At 56.4% G+C, this 25,378-nt stretch overlaps 1 protein-coding gene across 1 annotated transcript in view; it reads left to right on the top strand.

The window, feature by feature from the left end:
• Positions 1 to 25,123, top strand: part of PITPNM3 (PITPNM family member 3) — a 169,736-nt gene extending 144,613 nt beyond the window's left edge. The window contains exons 11-20 of the mRNA XM_004716151.2: positions 256 to 426; positions 1,521 to 1,718; positions 2,267 to 2,415; positions 4,166 to 4,282; positions 7,635 to 7,751; positions 8,422 to 8,570; positions 8,813 to 8,962; positions 10,717 to 10,900; positions 15,151 to 15,279; positions 20,885 to 25,123. Coding sequence (XP_004716208.2) covers positions 256 to 426; positions 1,521 to 1,718; positions 2,267 to 2,415; positions 4,166 to 4,282; positions 7,635 to 7,751; positions 8,422 to 8,570; positions 8,813 to 8,962; positions 10,717 to 10,900; positions 15,151 to 15,279; positions 20,885 to 21,190 — 1,670 coding nt within the window. The 3' untranslated portion in view covers positions 21,191 to 25,123. The remainder of the gene's footprint in view (positions 1 to 255; positions 427 to 1,520; positions 1,719 to 2,266; positions 2,416 to 4,165; positions 4,283 to 7,634; positions 7,752 to 8,421; positions 8,571 to 8,812; positions 8,963 to 10,716; positions 10,901 to 15,150; positions 15,280 to 20,884) is intronic.
• Positions 25,124 to 25,378: the final 255 nt, after the last annotated feature.

Here is a 25,378-nt window from a genome sequence, read left to right as displayed (position 1 = left end):
AGAGGAGACGAGTCGGGGTGCAGGGAGAGAGAGGGAGGGAGAGGAGGGACAAGGGGCAGTTCTCCTTGGTGTCACAGAGGTGAGGTGGGAGGGACTTCATGCCTGTCCTAGGCCCTGGGCCCGAATGGCTGTGATCATGCTGGTGGCAGGGAGCCATGGGAAGTTCTTGAGCAGAGGAGTGGACTGTTCATTGCTGGCGTTCCTGGACACCTGCTAGGGCCCCCAAGGAGCAGGCCCTCTGCATCCTCTCCACAGGTTTCCAGGTGCGCCCCGCCTGCAGCCAGGTCTACAGCTTCTTCCACTGCGCAGACCCCTCTGCCTCGCGTCTGGAGCCGCTCCTAGAACCCACGTTCCACCTGGTGCCACCTGTCAGCGTGCCCCGCTACCAGAGGTTCCCGTTGGGGGACGGGCAGACCCTCCTCCTCGGTAGGCCTGCTGGGGTACCGGGCGAGTGTGCTGGGCAGAAGACTGGGCTCCCAGCCAGGCGGGACTGAGGGGCCACCCTTAAGCCCCCAGGGTGGCTAGGCTCATTTGAGCAGGTTCTGTGTGGTCCTGAAGGGCGGGGGCTCACCTGTGCTGAGCCCTGTGTTGGCCCCTGGGGGCTGTGTTCTGCCCACGTGTCAAGGCAGCATGCTGCACAAACTGTCGGCCCCATGGGGAATCCAGAGGTGCGTGCTGATCCTACCCCGGTGTCCAGACTGGGTGGTCGTGGTTCAGGGCAGGGAATGGTGGCCTGGACAGGGGAGAAGCACTTGGACAAGTGCAGAGCGCTGGATGTTCGGGGAGGGAACAGCGGCAGCGAGGGCCGGTGAGCTTAGGAAGGGCCAACAGGTGCAGTGGGCTGAGCCAGGCATAGACTGGGCAGCCGGCAACCTGGAAACCAGTCCCTGTGTCACAAGCCCAGGTGGGGAGGTTCCCCCTGAGCCCACACAGAGGTCTGGGTCAGGTGGGCAGTCCAGTTCGGGGTTAAACACCCCAGCCATTGCAGAGAAACGTTGTTTAGATAGGCTTGCTTTGTCAGCCGCCTCAGTGAGCTAGACAAGGCTCAAACATGTCCGTGTCCCACCCTAACATGTGCCCCTTGAACAAGGGGCTTGTCCTCCTCCCAGGAAGCCCTCGTCCCAGGGAGCCTCCACCCCCCACCCCCAGCTCTCCCTATTCAGCCCAGGCTTGGTCGGCAGTCCTTTGTGGCTTTGGGAGAAGCGTGATGGAAGAGGCCCCACCCCTGGGGTCCCAGCCAGATGCTGTTGGGCTCCAGCTCCCAGGGGCGCCTCAGTTGAGGGGTGGGGACAATGGTGGGGACCCCAGCTCGGGCTAGCAGAACACAGTGTAGGAGAGGTGAGACTCAGCAGGTCCCTTTGGGCCACAGAGGCGGGGGTGGGGTGGGTGTGGGTGGGGGAGGCGGGGCGGGCCCCCTGGTGGCTGTGGTGAGCAAGCAGGACCAGCCTGGCTCCCCTGAGTGGCCAGCATTCTGCCTGCCCAGGAAGCCCTGGGCCCTGACCTTGAAATTCCCCTTGCAGCTGATGCCCTGCACACCCACAGCTCCCTCTTTCTGGAGGGCAGCTCCCAGGACAGCCCACCCCTTCCGGACGCCCCCGCCTCACCCCACCAGGCCCCGCGGTCCCTGCAGCTGGGGCGCAGGCTGAGTGAGGGCAGTTCCCGCAGCAGCGAGAGCTCGGGGTCCTCGGACAGCCTGGCAGCCATGGGCGCCTCCCGCAGTGAGTGAGGCTCCTGGGGGCCCTTGTGGGGAGGGGTGCTGCTGAGGGAGACCTGTGGGTCGGGGGTGGTGGGGGTGGCCTGGAGGACATCGGGGCAGCATTCCTGGCTTCCAGCAGAATCCTCACTCTGGCCCCAGGCTGACCTCTGACCTTAGAGAGAACCCTGGCCTCTGACCCCAACTGAGCTCTGATTTCAGAGTCCTAGGCAGAGCCCTGAGCTTTGACCCTAGTCCCAGAGCAAGCTTTGACCCCAAACAGATCCCTGGCATCCGACTCAGATTTAGACTGAGCCCTGGGCTCGGACTGAACATTCAGCATCTCCTGGCTGGGGGGATCGCTGTTCCCATGGGTCCCACCCTCGCCCCAGAAGACCTCAGCTTGGAGTGCCCACCTTAGCTGGGTGGGGGGAGGGCACACTAGTGGGTGGTGAGACCCTGGAACCTATGCCCTGAGTGGCATGTCCCTCACGGTGTCCTGAGCTTCCACACTGCCTGTCGAGCCCAGGGTCTGGTCCGGTCGCTGTCTTCACCTCCCTCTCAAACCCACAGTCACAGCCAAATGGTGGGGCACCAAGCGGATCGACTATGTCCTGTACTGTCCCGATGTCCTCACTGCCTTCCCCACGGTAGCCCTGCCCCACCTCTTCCACGCCAGCTACTGGGAGTCCACAGACTTGGTGGCCTTCATCCTGAGACAGGTACAGACACCCACCCCGGGATTCCATGTCCAGAGCAGGGGTAGATCCGGCGCCCTCGGGGAGCTATGGAGAGAAAGGCAGTGGGGTCCCCGGCCAGGCGGGCAGTGACGCAAAGGCTGCGTGCTTTATAAGAACACCACGGACTGCGGGTGGCCAATGGCGTGTTCCCTCCAGAACATGCAATAGAAAGTACGTTGGAGGCCGGACCCACGCTGCAACCCAGCCCTGTGCTCCCTCGGTCTCCTCGGCTCAGCGGTAGCATCAACAGAAAGACCCATGCTAACGGGGTGGGGGTGGTGGGGAGGTCAGGGTGGGAAGGGAGCTAGATGGGGGACTACCTCCAGGGCAAGGGGATGGGGTAGGGGCTCAGCTGATTGGTTTGCTGTTGTCTGTTCTGACTCATGGCGCCCCCAGGTGTTACGGAGTGGAACTGCCGCCCAGTAGTAGATCACCAGGCCTTGCCTTGCGTGGTGGTGCTGCCATGTGGGGTTTGGGTCACCAGCTGAGCTCAGACCCTTTGTGCTATTCTGGGAGCTTACTACAGGCCTAGGAGAGTTGTTCGTGTTTTTTTCTTTTTTTTTTTAAGATGTGCGACATCACACCATAGTTGGATGCCACAGGGAAGGGTCCAGCAGGGACTAGGGGGTGATGCTCTAGATTGGGGGAGAAGAGCAATGTCTTGAGCAGGCCAGAAAACTGGCTCTGAGTCTCCTCCAGACCTCTGAGTCTCCCCCTGGGCTCCAAGTTTCCCCATGGGCCCTGGGTCTCCTCCCTGGGCTCTGAGTCTCCTCCAGACCTCTGAGTCTCCCCCTGGGCTCTGAGTCTCCCCCTGGGCTCCAAGTTTCCCCATGGGCCCTGGGTCTCCTCCCTGGGCTCTGAGTCTCCCCCTGGGGTCTGAGTCTCCCCCCTGGGCTCTGAGTCTTCCCCTGGGTTCTGAGTCTCCCCTCTGGGCTCCAAATCTCCCCCTGGGCTCTCAGTCTACCCCTGGGGTCCCAGTCTCCCCTTGGGTTCTGAGTCTCCTCCTGAGCTCCGAATCTCCCCCTGAGCTCTGAGTCTCCCCCTGGGCTCCACGTCTCCCACCTGGACTCCAAATCTACCCCTCCCCCTGAGCTTTGGGTCTCCCCCTGGGCTCCAGGTCTTCCCGACCCCTCTCCTCTGGGTCCAGCTCCCCTACTGGGCTCTGAGTCTTCCCCCTGGGCTCCAAGTCTACACCCCCCACCCCTGGGTTCTGGGTCTCCCCCCTGGGCTCTGAGTCCTCCCCTGGGCTTCAAGTCTAACCCCCTGGGCTGTGGGTCTCCCTCTGGGCTCCAAGTCTCCCCCATACCCAACTTTGTGTCTCCTCCTGGGCTCTGGGTTCCCCTCTAGGTTCTGGCTCTCCCCCTGGACTCCAGGTCTCCCCTCCACTCCTGGTCCAGCTCTCCTCCTGGACTCTGGGTCTCCCCTTGGGCTCTGAGTTTCCCCCTGAGTTCTGGGTCCCACCCACCCCCTCCTCAGGCTCCCACAGGAACCACCAGGTGGGTCAGTCCCCGGCACAGCAGAGAGAAAGAGATGGGGCACTGGTAGGAAGGTGCCTGGCTTGGGCGTGGAACACAGAGGTGTGCCCAAGACACAGTGTGGGTCTGAGCAGGACTGTTTGGGGTCCAGGGCTCTGGAGCCCCAGACTGGAGTAAGAGAGGCCCGGGGGAGGTCATAAGCTGACCATCCCTAGTCACCTGAGAGGGCTGACCAACTCCTGTGGGTCCCTCTCCAGGTGATGCGCTATGAGAGCGTGAGTGTCCAGGAGAGCTCGGGCCTGGACCCTGCAGCCCTGAGCCCTGCCAGCCCCCGGGAGAAGTGGCTTCGCAAGAGAACCCAGGTCAAACTGCGGGTATGTGTGGCTGGTGGGGTGGGGGGGCGGCGCTGTGGTGGTGGTGGAGTGGTAGGGCTGCAGAGAGTCAGGGGAGGCTCGGGGAATAGGGGTTGAAGTGGGAAGGGCGCATTGGCCCCTGCCGAGCCAGAAAGAAGCACCAGCAGTGGTGAGTGGCGGGCAGGCAGCAAGGCTGAAGGGGGAACTCGGACCAGATTTTGACCCCCGAGCTCAGGATTCGGACCTGCTCCGGAGAGTTTCAGTAGAGCTGTGCTTTATGGAGATGGAGGGACTGTCACGGGGTCTGGTGTTTTGTTTTATTTTGGGTGAAATCCACAAGCGTCGTCACCTATTGACGACAGGACTCTGTCCCAATGACCCAGCTATAAGTTGGGCTTGATGTAAGTTACTCTCTTACCCTTAGTCATCATGATCATTGCTTTTCATGATCAGTCTCTTTAGAAATCTGATCTTGAGTTCTCTTTGGAGTTGGAAACATTACAAATAAACTTACCGCAGCCCAAGCCAACGGCTATCTAGTCAGCCCCATAGCAACTCTGCTGGACAGGGTAGAACTGCTTCCAAGGGGTTTCAAGACTGTAAAGCAGCGGTTCTCAATCGGTGGGTCGCGACCCCTTTAGGGGTAGAATGACCCTTTCGGTGGGTCGCGACCCCTTTAGGGGTAGAATGACCCTTTCGGTGGGTCGCGACCCCTTTAGGGGTAGAATGACCCTTTCACAGGGGTCTCCCGATTCATAACAGTAGCAAAATTATAGTTATGAAGTAGCAACAAAAATAATGTTAGGGTTGGGGGAGGGGGGCCACCCCCACACGAGGAACTGTATGAAAGGTCACGGCATAGTGGTTGAGAACCACTGTAAAACTTTCCAGGTGCAGACAGCCTTGTCTTCCTCCCTTGCATAGAGCACCTGGTGGGTTGAACACGCCCACTGGGCTAACAGCCTAGTCCTTAACCAACGCTGCCTCCAGGGCTCCTGAGATGACCTCATAGATGTATTGTGGTAGGTTGGTGTTAGGCGCTGTGCATGCAGTCTGTGCTCACTCATAGCCATCCCTGCACCACAGAAGCCAGCCCTGCCCAGTCCTGGGCCAGCGTCACGGTGGCTCTTCTGTCGAGCCCATTGGTTCAGTCCCTGTGTCCTTCCATCGCAGGGCAGGTCTTCCTCTGTTCGCTACCCGTTTATTTTATCAAGCATGACGGCCTTCTCTAGGGACTGGTCTCTCCTGACCACAGGTCCAAAGGGAGTCTTGCCATCTCTGCTTTACTGTAATGTCGACGTTAAAACAATATACATCATTTAAAAAAAGATGGTTCATCTTAAGTCAACTATGAGAAGACTTCAAAGAGTATGTGGGAAAATTCCATGGTCAGTTATTTCCACTCTCCTACAAGCTTTGAGAAGCCCCCTCAGATGTCCAAATATTTCAAGATTACAATACTGAAAGTACCCTGGGCTGCCAAAATAACACAAACAGTTCTGTGTTGGAGGAGGAACGGCTGGAATGCTCCTGAGAGGCCAGGCTGGCGAGATTTTGTCTCATGTACTGTGGACATGTTGTCAGGGAAAACCAGTCCTGGGGAAGGACATCGGGCTCAGTAGAGTCGTGGGGCCGAGCAAAAGAGGAAGCCCCTCAATGAGGTGGGTTGACCAGTGGCTGCAACGATGGGCTCAAACAGAAGAACAGTTGTGAGGATGATGCCGGAGGTGGTGGTGTCCTAGCCTGCCTACATAGGATCGCTGCTATGAGTCGGACCGACCCGACGGCATCTAACAACACATGTCCTCAGTCAGGGGCTGCCTGTACCTAACAAAACCGTTGCCATTTGAACCACTGCCATGTGCACAATCCAGTCAATTCAATGACATTGATTTCATCTGCCATGGGTGCAACCATCCCCACTTACTCACTGCTATTGAGTTGATGCCGTCTCATAGTGGCATCACTAGAACACACTAGAACTGCCCTAGTGGGTTTCCGAGGCTCTAACTCTTTAGAAGAATGGAAGGCTTCGCCTTTCTTCTGTGGAGCAACTGGTGGTTTCGAACTGCTGACCTCATGGTTGGCACCCCAACATGTAACCCACTATGCCACCAGGGCCCCTGTGTTAGTCTGGGTGGACCAGAAAAACAAATTCATAGACACTCATATGAGTATAAGAAAGAGCTTTATATAAAAGAACAATTGTATATTAAGAAAACATCCAGACTAGTCCAGATCAAGTCCATACGTCTGATATTAGCCCATATGTCCAATACCAGTCTATAAATTCCTCTTCAGACTCATGCAACCCATGCAGTGACACTGAATGCAGGAAGATCGCAGGCCACTGGGTGGAAAGTCTTGTGGATCCAGTGGCGGTGGAAGCATCTCAGCACTAGCATGAGTCTCCAGTGTTCCTCCAGTTCCAGGGCTCTTGCTCCATGTGACTTGTCAACAGGAATGTCTCACAGAGAGAGTGTTTCCCACCTCCAGGGAGGAAGACAGCAGTTCCCAGAATCCTCAGGAGAAGGCCACACCCACACTGGAGGACTCTTTGGCTATGATATGATTGGCAGGCTAGACTCCACCCCTTCTCTCAAACTGACATTATGTAACTTCCACAACCACCTCTTCTCCACTATTCATGTCCAAATCCAGGGCTGCTTTCGAGCAAGGGGCTCGGTCAGGAAGAGATTGGCAGAGTTGGGTTGAGAGATCACAGGGCGAGGCGAGTCTGGCCGGGTCCCAATGTGAAGGGCACTGTAAGGATTAAGTGACTTGGGTCTGGAAGGCTGGGCAGGGTGTGGTGGGCAGCCGAGGCCATCAGGGGCCTTGGAGCTGTGGAATGAATCGAGACAAGGCGGCGAAGACGTTCAGGGCTATGGAGAATGGTACAGATTAAATGCTCTCTCCAAAGTCTCCCGCAATGGCTATGTACTGATAAGGGCTGAAGGGACCCATGGGTCCCTCGGCCTCCTGATCCCCTCCTCTCTAGTTCACACCTGAGACACTTCCCACTGCATCAGGATGGCATATCACGGAGGCTGGGGGTGAGCTGTGGTGTGGATGTTCTGAGCAGACGCAGTAGTCCCCAGTCTAGGACTGGGGCGATGATAGGTTGGGAGGGCTGGTTGTGACCTCAGGGGCCATGGGAAAGAAGCAGAAGCAGAGAAGGGGCACTTACAGAAGCCCCCATGCTCCTTGAAGACAACATGAGGGGTCCCACGCTCTGTTCCTCTCATGAACTCTAACGGGAGCTAATAGGAAGCATGCCCCAGCCGGTGCACGTGCCTCTGGCAGGTCCGGAGGACAATCCAGCATAGAGAGCATGCCTGAGGCCCCAGCTGAGCCAGGTCTGACTCCCCTCCAGAACGTCACCGCTAACCACCGTGCCAATGATGTCATCGCCGCTGAAGACGGCCCCCAGGTCCTGGTGGGGCGCTTCATGTACGGACCCCTCGACATGGTCGCTCTGACTGGAGAGAAGGTACTCTGGGCTAGGGTCTCCATCCCCAGTGGGCCCCACCTGACACCCAGATGGATAGGTGGCTGCAGGAGGGTTGGGTGGGGGTGCACAGAGCTGGGGGCCACCTTCTGCCTGGGCAGGTCACCGAGTAAGGCTGGCTGGAGCTCCGTCCCAGTGTTGGGGGTGGAGCACAAACCATTAAGTCTCAGGCTTGAAGTTGGGTTCCCCCGGAGGCACTTGGCAGAGAGGCCTGGTGATCTCTTTCTGAGAATCCAGCCCGGGAAAGCCCTACGGAGCACAGTTCTACTCCGGCGTGCATGGGGCCACCGTGAGCTGGCATCCACTCCATGGCGCCTGGTGACCTGGGGGCTGGCACAGTGCTCAGGAGAGAGAGGGTCAGGGTGGCAGGAAGAGGTGGGGGGAGGCTTCCCAGTGCTTCTCCCTTACAGGAGACAGGAGACCAGTGCAGGGTCTCTAATAGGGGGGCTTGAGGGATGGGGAGGGTGAAGAGGGTGAAAGGCAAGGGTAAGTAAAGGGTCAAGTTAGGGTTCTCCTTGGGCAGAAGCCTGACCCCAGATCAGAGGTCAACCCTACAAGGATCCCATGGCAGCCTGCAGCCCCCTGCCACAGGCCCTGCGCTAGTCTTCAGCCCCAGGCTTCAGAGAGCCCCCTGCCCTTCCACGGCCTGCAGGTGGACATCCTAGTGATGGCCGAGCCGTCGTCGGGCCGCTGGGTGCACCTGGATACGGAGATCACCAACAGCAGTGGCCGCATCACGTACAGCATACCCCGACCCCGGCGCCTGGGGGTCGGGGTCTACCCAGTGAAGATGGTGGTCAGGTGAGCCCTGGGAGGTGGTCTCGTGGTGGTGTGGTGGGCTCTCCTGCCAGGCAGGCCTGCACAGACCCTGTCTGCATGGAGTGAGGAAGGCAGAGGAGCCCCCCCGTGGCACCAGGAGATGCTACCCCGATTCTCTGGGCTCCTGGCCCAAGCCAGAGCTCAGACTCTCCCTGCACCGACCTCGAGGCTCAGGCTCACCCGTGGCCCTGACTGCACGCTGACCACAGGCAGGCACCTTTCAGGGGCGACCAGACCTGTGCGATGAGCTACCTCACGGTGCTGCCCCGAGGCATGGAGTGCGTGGTGTTCAGCATCGATGGGTCCTTCGCGGCCAGCGTGTCCATCATGGGAAGTGACCCGAAGGTTCGGCCGGGTGCGGTGGACGTTGTCCGGTATGTGTGTATTTCCCCTGGTGGGAGGCAGCGAGGAGGACGGGCTGGGAAGGTTCTTTTGGCTCCCTCTAGGGGGCCCCTGGAGGCACAGAGGTTCCGAGTTGGGCAGCTAATTTAGTTTGAAACCCCAACCACTCCAAGGGGGGAAGTCAGAGCGCTCGACTCCGCTAAAGAGTGACAGTCTCAGAAACTCACAGGGTCAGCCCTACCCTGTCCTCCAGGGCTGCCGTGAGGTTTTTGGGTTTTTTTTTTTTAGGTTTCCTCTAGAAGCCCACTAGGAATTCTTTTGAACTTCCTGGCTGGGAGCTGGGACATACTGGTTCCATTTCCAGTGGTAATTTACTGAGGGTCATCGGGAAGACACCCCCCCCCTTTTCTGGACTACATGTCCTTCATTTGCCCATCCATCCATCCATCCATCCATCCATCCATCCATCCATCCACCCACCCTAATCCTGTCTGAGCATCCCCTCTGTGTGGCCCCAATCAGGATAGAATCAATGTGTGCTGGCTTTCTTTTGCTGTCGGACAAGCCGTTCCAAAACATAGTGGTTGAAGATAATACTTGGTTATTCTGTCTTGTGGTTCTGTGGATTGGTTAGGTTCTGCTGGGAGGGTCTCCCTTGGGTGTGTGTGTGTGGGAGGGGGGTGTCTGTCTTCATTATCTAACACGATTACAGAAATACTACGGATAAGTGGTTATAAAAACAGAAATGTACTTGTCCTCAGACCGGGAACTAGAATTCCCCAATCAGGCTGCTGGCTCTAAGGGAAGCCTCCTCTCTCTGCTGGCTCCAGATGAAGATCCTTGTTCCTCCTGAGCTTCTGTCCCAGGGCCATCTTCATGTGGCTTGGCACCTGTCTGTCCCCATCTCTGCGTGCTCGCTTGCTTGTTTAATCTCTCTTTTGTCTCAAAAGAGATTGACACAAGATCTAATTGACAGGAATCTTGCCTCAGTACCATAGCAAAGGCCGTTCACTCGCCAATAGGATTGGAACCACAGGTAGAGTCGAAGCTTTACAGCACATACTGTGGGGGGAGACAATTCCGTGCAGTCCAAGCAAGGGCCTCGGAAGGCTCCACCAGCCCTTCCCAGCCTGCACCCTTCTTCTTGGCCTGTCACAGTTAAATTCTCTTTGTCTTCTTTTTGCCTTTCTCTATCTGGTAATCTTTACGTGTATTGTTTTTGTAAAAGGAAATGTGTGTATGTATATATATATGTGTATGTGTGTATGTATATATGTATGTGTGTATGTATATATATACATGTGTGTATATCCTCTCATTAAAAAATCATTTCCATCCTTCAGGGGTGATTCAAGTCCCACCTCTCCCTGGACGCCCACCCTGCTCTCTAACCAGCATTAGCAGCTCTCTGCTCGGGCTCCTGACCCTCCATGCGCCCTGTGTGTTAGCCAGCCTCCCATAGGGTCCCACCAACGCCCCGTGTTGAGTTGGCTCCTCATCCTTTCCACTGGTGACCGGTAGATGCCTGGGAAGGACCCAGGCTGGGTCCTAAGAAGCCGAGAGCTTCCTGCTGGCAGGGGTTCATGGGGAAGGGACCCGGAACAGAGAGCTGGAGTGGGGAGGGTGTTTGTGGTGGGTTTGCGGGCAGGCTGAACCAGGGGTGTGGATGTGAGGGTCCCCCTTGCCATCCGCAGCGCTCCCAGGAACAGCCTTTTATGAGGTGAGGCAGGTGTGGGGCCTCGTGGCTGGCAGGGGCCAAGTTGAGCCCACAATGCTGTTGTCTCAGCCACTGGCAGGACCTGGGCTACATGATCCTGTACATCACCGGGCGGCCGGACATGCAGAAGCAGCGCGTGGTCTCTTGGCTGTCGCAGCACAACTTCCCCCAGGGCATGATCTTCTTCTCCGATGGACTGGTGCACGACCCGCTGCGGCAGAAGGCCATCTTCCTCCGCAACCTTGTGCGCGAGGTGAGGGCGGGGCAGGGCGAGGCCTGGCAGGGCCTTGGCCACACCCCACAAGGCGGGGCCTCCTCCGCAGCCACTAGGAAAAAGGATCCCACCCCGAGAGCCTAAGGCCTTTCCTGCTCTCTCTCCCTTCCAGCTCAGCCCTTGCGGGCTTTCATACGTTTCTCCTGTAACCACAGGTTGCACAGGGTTCTCATGCTGTTCTTTGAACAGCCCTGGGTGGCATCCCTGGATGCCCATGGTTAACTTTCTGAACTGCTCACCACAAGGCTTACGGTGTTCTAGTCCACCCCGAGGTGCTTTGCAAGAAAGGCCTGGCGATCTGCATCTGAGAAAACCCTACAGAGCACAGCCTATGCCTGACACACACAGATTGCTATGGTTAGGTGGTGGTCAGGTAGGTGTTTTTGTCCCTCCTGACAGGGGATCCTCTTGAAGTGCAATACAGTATCCCCAAAGCTCAGCATAGACATGCCACCTTTTCCTCGGACTCTAAGGCCTAACCGGAACTGTCTACATCTGGTTACTTCTTCAGCAAACATTTGCATGTACCTACAGAGTAGTTCTGTGCCTAAGGAGTCTTGGTGGCCCAGTTGGTTCAGCACTGGGCTGGTAACCTCATAGTTGGCCGTTCTAATCCACCAGCCCCTCTGAGGGATAAAGATGAGGCTGCCTGCTTCGTGGAGGTTTATAGCGTGGAAACCCTAGAGACCATGTCGACGGTACCCTGTGGGGTGGCTCTGAATCGGAAGTGACACGGTGGCAGTGGGTTTGGCTCTGTTGGGTTGTGTGCCTGGAGGGCAGTGCTGGTTCCCCAGCTTCCATGCAGGAGACCCAGGTTCGACTCCTGCCCAGTACGCTTCCTGTACTGTCCCCACCCCTCTGTCAGGGGAGGCTTGCGGAAGCGCTGTATTGCCAAACCTGTTTCAATGGAACATCAGACTCAGACGGACTGGCAATAGAACCCCCAGGCTCAGGAAGAAAGGCCTAGTGATCCACTTCCAGGAACCAGCCAATGAGAACCCTGTGGGCCACCACGGCCGAGCCACAGCTTATGGAGGGCGAGGCTCAGTCCCTCAGCATTTCCTGAGATGGCCTCTGGTTTGCCGGCAGCTAACGACCAAAGGAGCCCTGGGGCCATACTGGGTTACCAGTTGGGTTGCTAACCATGAAGCCAGCAGTTAGAACCCACCAGCCACTCCGAGGGAGACTGCTGAAGCTTTCTGCTCCCGCAAAAGGATTGAGAGCCTCAGAAACCCACAGGGGCAGTTCTCTGTCCATAGTGTTGCTAAGAATCAGAGTGGCCTCGATGACATTGAGATTGATTTAAAAACAAAACAAACCTCCCCCAACCTGTGTTTCCACCCTGTGTGTGTGGCTAGACCCAGGCTACAGGGCATGCTCTCTAGAGCTGATTGCTTCAGACGGCATCTCCTAGGACCTAGGTGGTCCTTCGCCCAGCAGCATCGGCATCACCTGGGATGATGGAATGCAACGTCTCTGGTCCCAGCCCCAGCTTCTCAAGTTCACTGCCACTGAGCCAATTCAGACTCACAATGGCCCTGGAGGGCAGGGTGGGACTGCCCCTGTGGGCCTCCGAGACTATCTGACTCTGAGGGTTATACTGCTTTCTGGGAGTAGAAAGCTTCGTCTTTCTCCCTTGGAGTGGCTGGTGGTTTTGAAATGCTGACTTTGTGGTTAGCAGCCCAATGTGTAAGCACTAGGCCACCAGGGCTCAACTTACTCACTCCGGAACTCTGGGCAGGAGGTCCAGCAAGTTGTTTTAATGAGTCTTCCAGGGGACCCAGATGTGCACAGAATTTGGGGGCGCCACTGGACTAGAGCAGAGCTTGACACACCATCTTGTCTGTGAGGCACAGCCAACCCCACACCTGTTTTCCTGCGGCCTGCCAGCTAAGGCTGCCTTTTATGCTTTTAAAAGGCAATGGGGTGGGGGGTGGGGAGTGTCAAAAGAATGATGGCATTTCATGACATGTGACAATGACTTGAAATCCAAATGGCAGTGTCCGTAAATAACGCTTCCTTGGAGCAAAGCCAGGCTTCTTTGCGCCTCATCTGCTGCAGCGAAGTGCCGAGAAGCTGCAGGGAGCTCGGGCCTAGGATGTTTGCCCTCTGGCCGTTTCCTGCACAGGAAGTTTGCCAGCCCTTCCCCTTGAGGAAAAAGACCATGCCAACTAGCACGTTGCTCGTGTGCCCGTGTACTACCCGTCAAACACACCCTGCCGGCGAACGGCGGAGAAAGCACTTAGCTTTGCCTTGGTGGTCTAGTGGGTTACATGCTGGGCTGCTAACTGCAAAGTTAGCAGTTTGAAACCACCAGCCGCCTCGTAGAGCTTTACCATCTTGGAAACCCATAGGGGCTGCTCTGCTCTGTCCTGTATCTAGCGTGGCCGTGAGTCGGAATCAACTTGATGGCAGCGAGTGAGGGAGGAAGGTCAGGGACAGCTTCTCAAGAGCAAACCAGACTCACTGCCATCGGTCAGTGGGTGCTGACTCCTAGAGACAGCCCGCCCCCACCCTTGGATTTCCAAGGCTGTAACGGTTTCAAAGGACTCTTCCTGGCAACGATAGTTGAAGCTCGATGGCGCCCCTTAAGGTTGGTAGTTTGAATGCACCCATCAGCGTCATGGAAGTAACATCGTTCAGCCAAGAAAGCCTATGGGGCTGGTCTACCCTGTAAGACTGTGGGTCAGAATCTACTTAACTAACAATGACAAGCAGGCTGGAGGAAGGTGAAATTCTGCTGTTGGCCAGTGCAGGCTGCTCTGGCCATGGGCCATGAGCCACACCAGGCTTAGTATGTGGCCCAGGGGCGTGGTGACATTGGGAGCCCCAGCATCAAGAGGGGCATCTTCTGGGCAAAGGTGAGGACCAACAAGAGGCTGACGGGGCCCCTAGAGCAGGAAGAGGGGCTACCAGGAGGAGGAAGGTTCAAGTCTGGGGAGGAAATGGGAGAGAGACGCCATCCAGATATCAGGGTGTGGGGCAGAGACTGGCCCCTGCTTCCTGGGGACGAAAGCTGGTTAGAATGAGGTGAGGGGCTGGGGACTGAGGACATCAAAGGTAAAGTCACCTGGGTGAGTTAAGAACTCAGGAAACATCTCTTTGAGGGTGGGAGGGTGTCAGAAAGAACATGTCAGACAAGGACAGCGTGGCTCTGAGAGTCCCTCCAACTGCTCTCAACGGCTGAGTGTAGAAATGCTAAGGTGAATGATGAACAAACTGCAGTGAGGACATTTGGTCAAAAAGAAGTGAGGGAGAGTGAGCGGGGGAGGAGGATGGGACTGGAGAAACCAGGAGGGAAGCCAGAGACTGCAGTGGGATGCCCACCCCCACCCCCTCCCACTCCCCCGCAGGCAGGGTGAGGGAGAGGACACCAGAGTGGGGGCTGGTGTCGGGAAGTGAGAGGTTAGGGAGGACCGGGGTCATCTGAGTGATTGTTGGTACCATGTAGGATGATGGCGGGATTTGGGGTAGAGAAGATGCCCAAGATCCCAAAGCCAAAGAAAATGGCAGGCCTTCAGGAGCGAGGGGTAGAGTTGGACAGAGAGGTGATGAGTGAGCAAGAGGAATGGTCAGAGTGGGCACGTGGAGGCTCAGGGTTCAGAGGGAGCAGCGTGCGTCCCACCCTGGCAGGGACAGCCATGACAAGGTGGTAGGTGGGGTGTCCCCAAGGCCAGTGAGTTGTCCTGGGGCAGGAGGAAGGGCTGCTAGGACCTTGGACATGCAACCTCCAGTGAATGTTGGGGCAGGAAGATGAGGAGCACCGGAGGGAGGAGGGGGCATCACCTCAGTGGGGTGATCTGACTTCAGAGCGAGGAGGCTCTCAGTGGTTCTCAGGACTGGGATGGACTTCGGGGAGGACACCAGACCAGTGGCTGCCGGAGGGTGAGCCCCGTCTGGTGGAAGGATGTAAGTGGTCCAAGGTCAGGCCAGACAGACTGGACTGCAGCCCTGGCTCTGGGACACAGGGCTCTTGACCAGGCCCTTCTAAAACCTCTGGGATCAGGCTGCCCTAGGTGGGCCCAGGGGGTGGCAGTGGCCCAATGGTCACAGGCAGACCAGGTGTGGGGTGGGGCAGAGAGGGAGCATTGTGGGAGCTATCTCTGGATGCTGGGTGGACCTGCTGCTGCCCATCACAGGGTGCAGACAGAGGGTCCCCAGGCAGGGTCCTGAGGTTGGTAGGAGGCAAGCTGGAGGGGTCCCCTTGCCATGAGCTGCCTGCCTTCCAGTGCTTCATCAAGATCAGCGCTGCCTACGGCTCTACCAAGGACGTCTCTGTCTACAGCGTGCTGGGCCTGCCCCCCTCCCAGATCTTCATCGTCGGCCGGCCTGCCAAGAAGTACCAAAGCCAGTGCCAGGTGGGTGGAGGCTGGGCTGGGGGCTGCGGGTGCGTGCTAGAGGGTGGCGGTGGGGGCAGTCAGAAGTTCATTCGTTTGCGTATTTAGACAACCCGTTTTCGTTCATTCCTTTGCTTGCTCCTCCAGTCATTCCCTATGGGCTCCTCCCCTGAGGTAGAGGAGGCTTCCCAGGGTAACTTGCATCAGCCAGTGGGGGTTGGGGGACAGGGAGAGCCACGGGCGGTGACAGTACCATGTAATGGGCCCATGGTGCATGGCAGAGGCCACAGAGAACTGTGGGACACAGGACGGAACTGCTAACCTGGGCTAGGGGCAAGGGCGGCTCTCTCTCTCTCTCTCTCTCTCTCTCGCTCGCTCGATTGGATGGAGTTAGAGTCAAGGTTGGGAGGAGGACTTGTGGATGAGGCAGATGTATTCTGGGAACTTCAGTGACCCAGCTTGGTGGAGGGTGATGTAGGAGGGAGCAGAGAGTGGGGGTGCTGGGGCGTGGCCAGGCATGCCTGTTGATGTCGTCTCGTAGGGATGGATCAGCCCTCTCAGTAGTTGGAGTGAGTCCTGGAGAGGACTGTGATAGTTTGTCTCTCTGGCTGCGGGTGGAATGTGGCCCTGAAGGGAGAAGGGAGCCAGGATGGCACCCCAGTTTCTGGTTAGTGTGGCAGGGTCATGGTGATTGGGGAGTAGGTTAAGAGGAAGTTGAGTGTGAGGTGCCTGAGAGGGAGTGGCCAGTGGGCGGTCAGCCTGATGGTCAGGGGCTCAGTTGTCGCTTTGTTGTAAGGTGCCCTCAAGTTGGTTCCGACTCACAGCGACCCTGTGTACAACCAAGCGGAACCCTGCCCGGTCCGGTGCCATCCTCATGATTATGCTTAAGTTTGAGCCCATTGTTGAGTCACGGGCCTTCATCTCTCTGGGCTTCCTCTTTCTCACTGCCGTTCTACTTAACTAAGCACAATGTTCTTCTCCAGGGATGAGGCTCTCCTGACAACATGTCCAAAGTACCTGAGAGGATGTCTTACCATCCTCACCTCTAAGGACCATCCTGGCTGTACTTCTTCTAAGACAGATGTGCTGGTTCTTTTGGTAGTCGAGGGTACCTTCAATTTCCTTCAGCAGCACCGTCATTCCAATGGCATAGTTTATTCCAATGGCATAATGTCTTCCCTGTTCAGTGTCCAACTTGCACAAGCATTTGAGGCGATTGGAAATGCCGTGGCCTGGGTCAGGCGCCCTTGACTTTTCTAAGCGATAGCCTTGCTCGTCCACGCTTTAGAGAGCGTGTGTGCAGCTGACCCACCCACTGTGATGCACCCTTCTGATCTCGTGACTGCTGCTTTTCCGTGAGCGTTGATTGTGGATCCGAGCAAGATGAAATCCTTGACAGCGTCAATCTTTTCTCCGTTTGCCATACTGTTACCTGTGGGTCCAGTTGTTAAGATTTGGGGTTTCTTTACATTGAGCTGTAATTTATACTGAAGGCAGCAGTCCTTGTTCATCAGCAAGGGCGCCAAGTCCTCCTCACTTTCAGCAAGCAAGGTTGTGCCGTCTGCCTACTGCAGGTTGCTAACAAGCCTTCCTCCCATCCTGATGTCGTTTTCTTCTTCATTTAATCCAGCTGTTTTGATTATTTATTTGCCCAGCATACAGATTGAATAAGTCTGATGAAAGGATAAAAAACCCCGGCACATACTTTTCTTGATCTTAAAACATGCATTATTCCCTTGCTCTGTGCAAACAACTGCCTCTTGGTCCAGGGAGATGCTGTAGGAGTACAGTTACGTGTTTTGGAATTCCCATGCTTCCCGATGTTATCCATAGTCTGTTATGATTCACAGTCAAAGGCTTTCGAATAGTTCATACAACACAAGCAAGCATCTTTCTGACACTCCCTGTTTCGAGCTAAGACCCACCTGATGTCAGCAACGATATCCTTTGTTCCACATTTTCTTCTGAATCTGGCTTGACTTTCTTGCAGCTCCCTGTCAAGGTACTGCCGCAACGGTTGCCGAATGACCTTCAACAAAATATTACTTGCATGTGACATTAATGATATTGCTGGATGATGTCTGTGGATCACCTTTCTTTGGAACAGGTACAAATACGGGTCTCTTTCACTAAGTTGGCCAGATAGCTCTCTTCCATTTTCTTGGGATAGATGAATGAGCGCTTCCAGTGCGTCATGAGCACGCTGAAACATTTCAGTTGGCATTCCATCAATTCCTGGAGCCTGGCTTCCGGCTAAGGCCTGAGGACAGCTTGGACCTCTTCCTTCAGAACCATTCGTTATTGATCATATGCTACCTCTTGAAATGGGTGAATGTCCATCACTGTGTATTCTTTCCATCTTCTTTTGATTTGTCCTGCCTGGCTCACTACTTTGCCCACAGAATGTTTTAATATTTCCGCTCGAAGCTTGGATTTTTCTTCAGTTCTTTCAGCTTGACATATGCTGAGCATGCCCTTTCTTTTGGATTTTCTAATTCTCGTAGTTCTTTGCACATTTCACGAGAATACCTTTCTTTGTCCTCTTGAACGGCTCTTTGAAATTTTCTGTTCAACACTTCCCTTTATCTTTTCTTCATTTGTTCTAGCTGTGAGACCTGGAGACTCCTTTTGATCTTCCTCTCCTGTCTAGTTAGTGGCTTTGGCTTTCCTCATATATGATGTTCTTGATATCATCCCCTAGCTCGTCAGGCCTTCCGTCCTTAATGTCCAATGGGCCGAATCTATTCTTGAGGGTTTCTCAAAATTCAGGTGGAATATACTCAAGATCATCTTTGGGTTTCATGGACTTGTTTTAATTTTCTTCAACTTCAACCTGAACTTACATAGGAGCAATTGATGGTCTGTTTGATAGTCAGCCCCTGGCTCATACGGAGGTGCTTTATCACCTGTTCCCACAGATGTAGTCAATCTGATTTGCGTGTATTCCATCTGGACAAGTCCACAGGTACAGTTGTCATTTATGTTGTTGAAATAAGACATTTATGATGATGATGAAGTCATTGGCCTTGCAAAACTCTATCATGGGAGCTCCAGCTTCGTTTCTCTCACTAAGGCCATTTTTATTATCAAGGGTCTCAGGAAACGTGTGTGTGTGTGTGTGTGTGTGTGTGTGTGTCTCCAGAGAAGGGAGTGGGAGGAATCTGAACAACAGTGAACAGAGCTCATAATTAAACTCTTCTCAGCGTTAGCGCACTCTACATACTTATTCATTTAATGCCCAGAACAACTCTAGGATATAGGTCTACCATCCTCATTTACAGAGGAGGAGGCCAAGTCACCAAGAGGTTAGGTGGCTTTCCCACAGTCACACAGCTGGGTGACTCTAGACCTGAGACATCAACCCTGCTCCACTGGAAGACAAGAAGGCGTGGTCAGTGGCTTGGGGCCAAGGGCTGGTGACCATCAAGCGTGTGTCACATGCTATTGGGAAGTCACGCCTCAGGATGAAAATTGCTCATGACTTTAGTTGCAAGGAAGCGATTCACAGCCTTGATGAGAAACTTCCTTCAGAGAGGCAAGGTTATAAGGTGCTGGCTGTGGTCAGACTCCGGCAAGGTGAAGCGTGAGGCTAGTATTTCTGAGTTTGTGTGGATGACACAAGCCTGCTGGGGTGTGGGGTGTGTCAGTTATCCAAAGAGTTCAGCTGCCCAGGTGTGGGCCTGGAGAGAGGCTGGGTGGGCCCAAGGTGGGGGCTTTGTCGAGCTGGTTGAGAAGTGGGTACAAAGGGAGCTGCTGAGAGAGTGGGCTGAAGTGCTGCCACATGGGTCCCAGCTGGGTCAGAAGGGAGGTGGAGGCAGATGAGGGAGGTACAGAGGACATCAGAGCCTGTGTGTGTGTGTGTGTGTCTCAATGAAGCTCAGTGAGGGTGGGCACAGTGAGTGTGGGAGGGAGGCAGCTGGCCAGAGAGTGGGCATTGCATTTGAAGCCCTCTCAGGTGGGGAGGTGCTGGCTGAGGACAGTAGCTGAAGTGCAGTGGAGTGAGTGTCCCCATGGAGACGTCGGAAGGAGAGGTGGAGGATGTCGGGAGAATGCTGGCATCACATGCTATCATGGCAGAATGTGGGGTGATCCAGACAGACCCCACCACAATCCATGCATGCTGGAGAGGGATCCTGGAGGCCCAAGGGTGCCAGGAGATTGGAGGGAGAGTGTGAGATGCCCAAGGAGGCAGAAGGAGAGATGAAGGTGTAGGTAGGGGCCCTGGGACCCCAGCTGGTCTCACCCCCCTCCATCTGCCCGCTCTGGAGGTGTGTGAGCTTGGGAAGAAGCAGCCTCCTTAGGTGAGGGTGACAGGAGCAGCACCCACAGGGACCTCTGGATCTCACTTGAGAAAGTGAATGGAAGAAATCTTCAGGGAAGAGGGTGTTGGGTGGGAGACTTCAATTACCTGGAGAGTGAGGGCATTCTACACCCACGCTCCCCCAGCTCTACTGAACACAGATCTCCTGAGGATGGCATTCAGTAGCTTGGGGTGGGGCCCGAAAGTCTGCCCAACAAGGGTCTAGTGCTGCTGCCCAACAAGGGTTTAGTGGTGGTCCCCGGACCACATTTTGAGTAGCCAGGGCATAAGGTTAAAAGAGGAGGGATTGGCAAGAAGGGCAGCTTTAGGGGCCAGAAAGAAAACTCAACTGTATGGAGTAGAGATGGCAAATGGCATTGAACATTTTGGGGGATTCGAGAATGACAACATGGGGAGCAATTGGAATCCACTTCCCCAATAAAGACTCTAAAGAGAGCCCTGGGGCAGAGGCATAGCCAAGATGTGGCAGGGATGGAGCGGTAGGCGGTCCCTCCTGAAGGCCCCCCTCCCCTTCCCCCAGCAGCATCTAGCCCCCATGGAGGTTTCCCCAGGTGGCTGTGAGATCCTTGAGCTGGTGAACACTAATGCTTTCAAATAACTGGGCCTCCGTGGGTCAAGGCCGACTGCGGGCCTGCTCCGCTGAGCGCAGACAGGGAGGGCAGACAGGGAGGATACGGCAGCCAAGGGCTCTGAGCGCAGCAGAGGCCAATGTCCAGGCCTGAGCGCGAGGAGGTGCAGGTGTCATTTTCAGGCCCTGCCACAACGTGTGGAGGGAAAGAGGAACTGTGCTTGGCTGGCGTGTTTGAGCTGATACTATGGGAACGTGCGCACAAAGATGGGTGTCAGGTGTTTGGACTGGTGTGCAATTTCAGGCTTGCCATAGGTGCTACTTTCCGGGTTTAGTTACGTGTTGGGCTGTTAGCCACACAGTCAGCAGTTCAAAAGCGCTCTGCAGGAGAATGATGAGGCTTTCTACTCCCATAGAGTTGACATTCAAAAACAAAACAAAACAAAAACCAAGAAAAAACCCCCAAACGTTAACCATCTCAGAAACCCACCGTTTTACTCTTGGCAGTTTTGCTCTGCCCTATAAAGTCGCGCTGAGTCGGAATCAACTTGCCAGCAGTGAGTTTGGATTGACATTTTGGATGCTTCTGTCTGGTTACGACCCCTGGGAGTACTGCACAGGGGGAGCCTGGACAGTAAATAGGAGGCTCGGGGCGGGGAGGCGTCGGGAGCATGGGGGTCTGGAGCTGTTGGGTGGCCCCGCGCCGCCTGCCAGCCTGACGTCTGTCCCCTCCGCAGTTCCTGAGCGAGGGCTACGCGGCGCACCTGGCTGCGCTGGAGGCCAGCCACCGCTCGCGCCCCAAGAAGAACAACTCGCGCATGGTCCTGCGCAAGGGCAGCTTCGGGCTCCACGCGCAGCCGGAGTTCCTGCGCAAACGCAACCACCTGCGCAGGACCATGTCGGTGCAGCAGCCGGACCCGCCCGCCGCCAACCCCAAGCCCGAGCGCGCGCAGAGCCAGCCCGAGTCGGACAAGGACCACGAGCGGCCCCTGCCGGCGCTCAGCTGGGTGCGCGGGCCCCCCAAGTTCGAGTCGGTGCCCTGAAGGGCGGGCTGTGCTCAGAGCAGGGGGGCCACCAGGCCGCCTGCAGGGGCAGGAGGGGCTGCCTTCTCCCTGACACAGGCGTTTTCCAGCTTCTTCCCTCCCGTGTCTGTCCAGCAGTGTCCGACCAGAGAGGGGACCCTGCCCGGCTTTAGGGGGCTCCCTGGGCCATGAGGGGGAAGGGAGGGAGAGACCCAGAGGTCTCAGTGCAGTCACTGCTGCCTCCCCTATGCCTGCGACCGCAAGCCCAAGTCGGGGCTGAGGGTTTGTGTCCTGGCTGGGGTGACCCGGACCTGCCCGAGCTGGAGCATTTTGGGAAAAGTCGACCAGCTTGCGAGCCCCCCAGGCTGGCCCAGGAGTGCGGCCCGCCTACCTGGAGAGGCCCAGACCCTGAGGCAGCAGCCTTCCGTCTGCTGCAGTCTCAAGCCAGGGGCGAATGGCTTCGTGCTTGCCACCACGCCCTGTGTGACATTCCGGGTCACCATTGTGCACCCATCTCTCCCGTGAACAAGTGGCCACTTTCTAGGCATGAGAGGATGTCCCCTGGGTTCATCCTCGTGTGACTCCTTGGCCATCAGGGTGTGGGGTGGGTCTGGTGCTGACAGTCTGTCCTCCTGCAGCTGTCCATTGTCCCCCTTCTTTCCTGGCTCCCTGGAGGCCGGGCCTCCCTCTGCCTGGAGCCCACCCCTGTGAGGCTGCAGTCATGGGTCTAAGGGCCAGTGGGGTGGGCTGTGTGGGGGGTGGGGGGCCCTGCTGCCCTCCCTCTCTGGGCCCCGCCCTTCAGCTGTTCTTGGAGGTTCGCCCCCCAGCTGACATAGATGCTGCAGTGAGACAACGAGGCTTACATCTGCCCCAGGGGCTTTTCAGGCCATGGGCGGGTTCAGTGATCACCCTTTCCACATGTCCTCAGAGGGACTGTGAGTGGGTCAGGGGAGAGGAGCTGTGTTCTCCTCTCCTCCTAGGATACCCCTCTAGCAGGGTCCCTACTTCTAGGACAGCCTCAGGGGGTCACAAGTATCCCCAAAGGGTACTGATCTGGCTCTCCCTGTCCCCTAAGCTCAGCCTAACTTCTCCCTCCCGGTCCTGGCAGGCTTCTGGGAACTCATGTGACTTGGGCACAAACTGTTGTCTTCTTTCCCCGTCACTCTGCCCCTCAGCTTGGTTTGTGCCCATGACTTCCTCCTGGGTGGTCCCAAGGTGGGCAAGACCCCCTGCTGCTGAGTCTCTGGTGGGGTGTTGTCTTCCGCACCTCACCCTAGCTCCTGGCCCAGGCTTGCACCCACAGTGGGTGTAGCCTCTGAGCCCCGTGGCTGTCACTGAGGCTGATCCCAGCTATTCCAGTCTGGGCGCCGTGCCAGGGCTGGGCACCCCGCACCCCCAGGTCTGGATTCACAGGTCTGGATTCACATGCCCACCCTGTGTTGCTTCTGCTCCATGTCTACCTCGTGCAGCTCCCTGTAGCCTACTTCCCACGTGCAGGCTACTGCCGGTGGGACGGGGGCACCTGGGTGCCCCTGCTGGGGCTGGTGGGCTCTGGGCTCCCAGTCCCCAACCACTCGAAATACTCCAGTCTGCCAGCGCCCTCCCCACTGGCCCAGCCTGATCCCCAGCTGTTGTTTCAGTGCTGAGTCCTGCATGTAAACCCGGGGTGACTGGAGAGCCTGAGGGGTGGGGGTGGGGGGCGTGGATCAGCCACTTCCTCCCTCTCTGGTCCTGCCTGAGTATTGTACAGCAGTCAGCATCCCTCCACCCCCCTAACATCCCACCCTTTTGGCTCTCCACAAAGCACCAGCCCATAGGGCAGGGTTCGCTCTATCCTCCCCACGTCTGCCTTCCAAAGTAGCCGGCATTAAACTCGGGCAGATGTACTCTGATTCCCTGAACTCCCACCAAGCAGAAGCTGATGATGCATTTAATATTCTCAAATGATAACATCACTGGTGAGATAGTGCCCCTTCCCCCCGTTTCTCTCCCATCCCTCTCCCCTTGCTGAGGACCCTAGGAGAGGAGAAGAGGGATTTGCAGGCACGGGTTCAGGCTGGGAGCTGGGATGTGGGACACAGTGGGGCAGTCCAGAGGCACCCCCCCCCCACTGGGATGTAAACGTCGCACCCTTGAGCTGCTGCCGGTGTATGGTGGGGTCTTGCAGACACAGCGCTCCATTGGTGTCCGTGAATGTGTGTATTTGTGTTTCTGTACAGTAAAGAGACTCGGGCCACTTCTGTTCCTTCTGCTTTTACGACAACTGTGTAACCAATATGCACTTTCTACAACTAGTGGTTTGTCCAGCTTTGTCACAGTGTGAGTGGGAGAGGAAACAAAGAACCCAGTCCTATTGTTCTCCGGAGGGGAGGCTTGGCCCTCCCCCGAGTAGTTCTGTGAACCCCCATCTGACTGTCTTTAGAGAATCCCTGGGCTCTGGCTGCGCCTGCTCCCAGCGGCTGGGATGCTGCTCTCCCGCCTGACCAAAGCTCCCTGTGTCCCCGTGGCATGTTCGTCCTTCCTGATTCGGTGGGGTGCCTTGACCCCCGGACTGCCTGCTCTCCCTGCCCCTTTCACCGTGTGCCCTGTTGGGGACTCAGGGTGTACCCTCAGCCAGGGCCTGCCCTTCCAGCATCATTGCTTTCGTTGGAATGACCTTGACTTCTCCCTTAGGCTCTGCCAAATATTGGAGAGGGGGATCGAGGAAGTAGACCTCTTTACATGTATTTGGATGACTCGCTCCCAACCCCCTCCCCAGTCTGGGCACAGGTCCCCAGACAGCAGACATCTCTGAGCCTTGGTCATCCTGAGATTCGGAGCCCCGGCGATACCACGCTCACACGCTCAGCAAACTCAAAGGCTGGCGGTTTGAACCCATTCAGTGGTGAAAGACCTGACACTCACTCTCCTAACGATTTCAGCCTAGCAATCCCTTGGGGCAGTGCTGCAGTCCATGGGCCAGCTGAGTTGGAATGAACCAGACTGCCACAATCCAGAGATTCCTGGGGGCTGGCTTTTCAAAGGAGGATGCTACTTAGTGGTTCTCTTATCATTTTATCACTTGGGGCCCAGGCCTGGGCTGGGAAGTGTCTTATAGATTTAAGAAGGGACACCAATCTTTTTAAGTGAGACCCAGACCCAGGCAGGTAGCAGTCGGTTGGAGATGGTGACCAGTTGACATCTCCCCCCAAGACAGGTTACTGGCCTGCCTGGGAGGGGCAGCCCTGGCTGTGCAGCCAGCTGGCTGGGCTTCTGTGGCTGTCCCCAACCCCGCCTTAAACAACCAACTTTCCCCGCTGAACCCGGGGGATTTGGGGTGCCTAGTACTTTGGAAACCTGCTCTCTTTGGCTCAGCCAAAAGAAACATCCCCTTTCTTCCTTTCCTCGGGGATTGGGGCAACTTTCTTAAAACGAGAGTTCAGGTTCCGCCCAAGCAGTGAGGCCTTGCCCAGGCTCTGCTCTCTGGGGGGAAACAAGAGTCCAGGTGGTGCCTGGGAAGAAAGGCCTGGCGACTCGAGTCTGTGAACACGATGGGCCAGGAGGCCTGCAGGGCAGCGGTTCTCCCCTGTCCTGAGCGTACAGCAGCGGCAACAACTAGATTGTTTTGCTGAGAAACCAACTGCGTTTCCGAGGAATGTGAAATTGTGCCCTTCTCCCCTCTGGGGTGACGGAGGGCGGGTGACACTCAGAGGGGCAGGAGAGACAAGGTTAGCTGGCTCACGGGGACCCCCAGCCTGAGTCCCCCCTGTCCTTTCTTCCCTTTGTTTACTTGGTGGTAGCAGCCAGTCCGACTGTGCTTGTGGCCCGGCTGTTCCTCCGTGTGTCGCGCCCAGTATTGTCCGTGGTGGGGCATGACTGTGGTGTGGCGGTCTCAACTCCCTGGGCTGCCTTGTACCCACTCCGTGGGAAAAGAACACGGAAAGGAGCGGGTTTTGGACGCGTCAAACACAGCAAAAGCAAAAGCAACGCACTGCGTGCGGCTGAGTGATAGGAATTTTACAGTGGGTCTCGATTTCGATGTGAGCTGGTTTTTAACTCTCAAACGTTGTCATTTAAATAAAAACCTTATTTGCCTTTAACACGTCCTTGGCTCTGGAGACTGCTGGAAACAGACACACAAACACCGTCTTTCTGGTTCTTTGGGTTACCCACTCCTCCCTTCTCTGGGGGGTTGGTGGGCTGGGGATGGAGGCGGCTGGGCCAACAGAG

The sequence above is a fragment of the Echinops telfairi genome, unplaced genomic scaffold, assembly GCF_000313985.2.
Source record: "Echinops telfairi isolate 266 unplaced genomic scaffold, ASM31398v2 ScPeMD7_2010;HRSCAF=2546, whole genome shotgun sequence".
Lineage (NCBI taxonomy): Eukaryota > Metazoa > Chordata > Mammalia > Afrosoricida > Tenrecidae > Echinops > Echinops telfairi.
The sequence above is the reverse complement of the archived record's forward strand: the minus strand, read 5'-3'. Positions and strand labels throughout refer to the sequence as shown.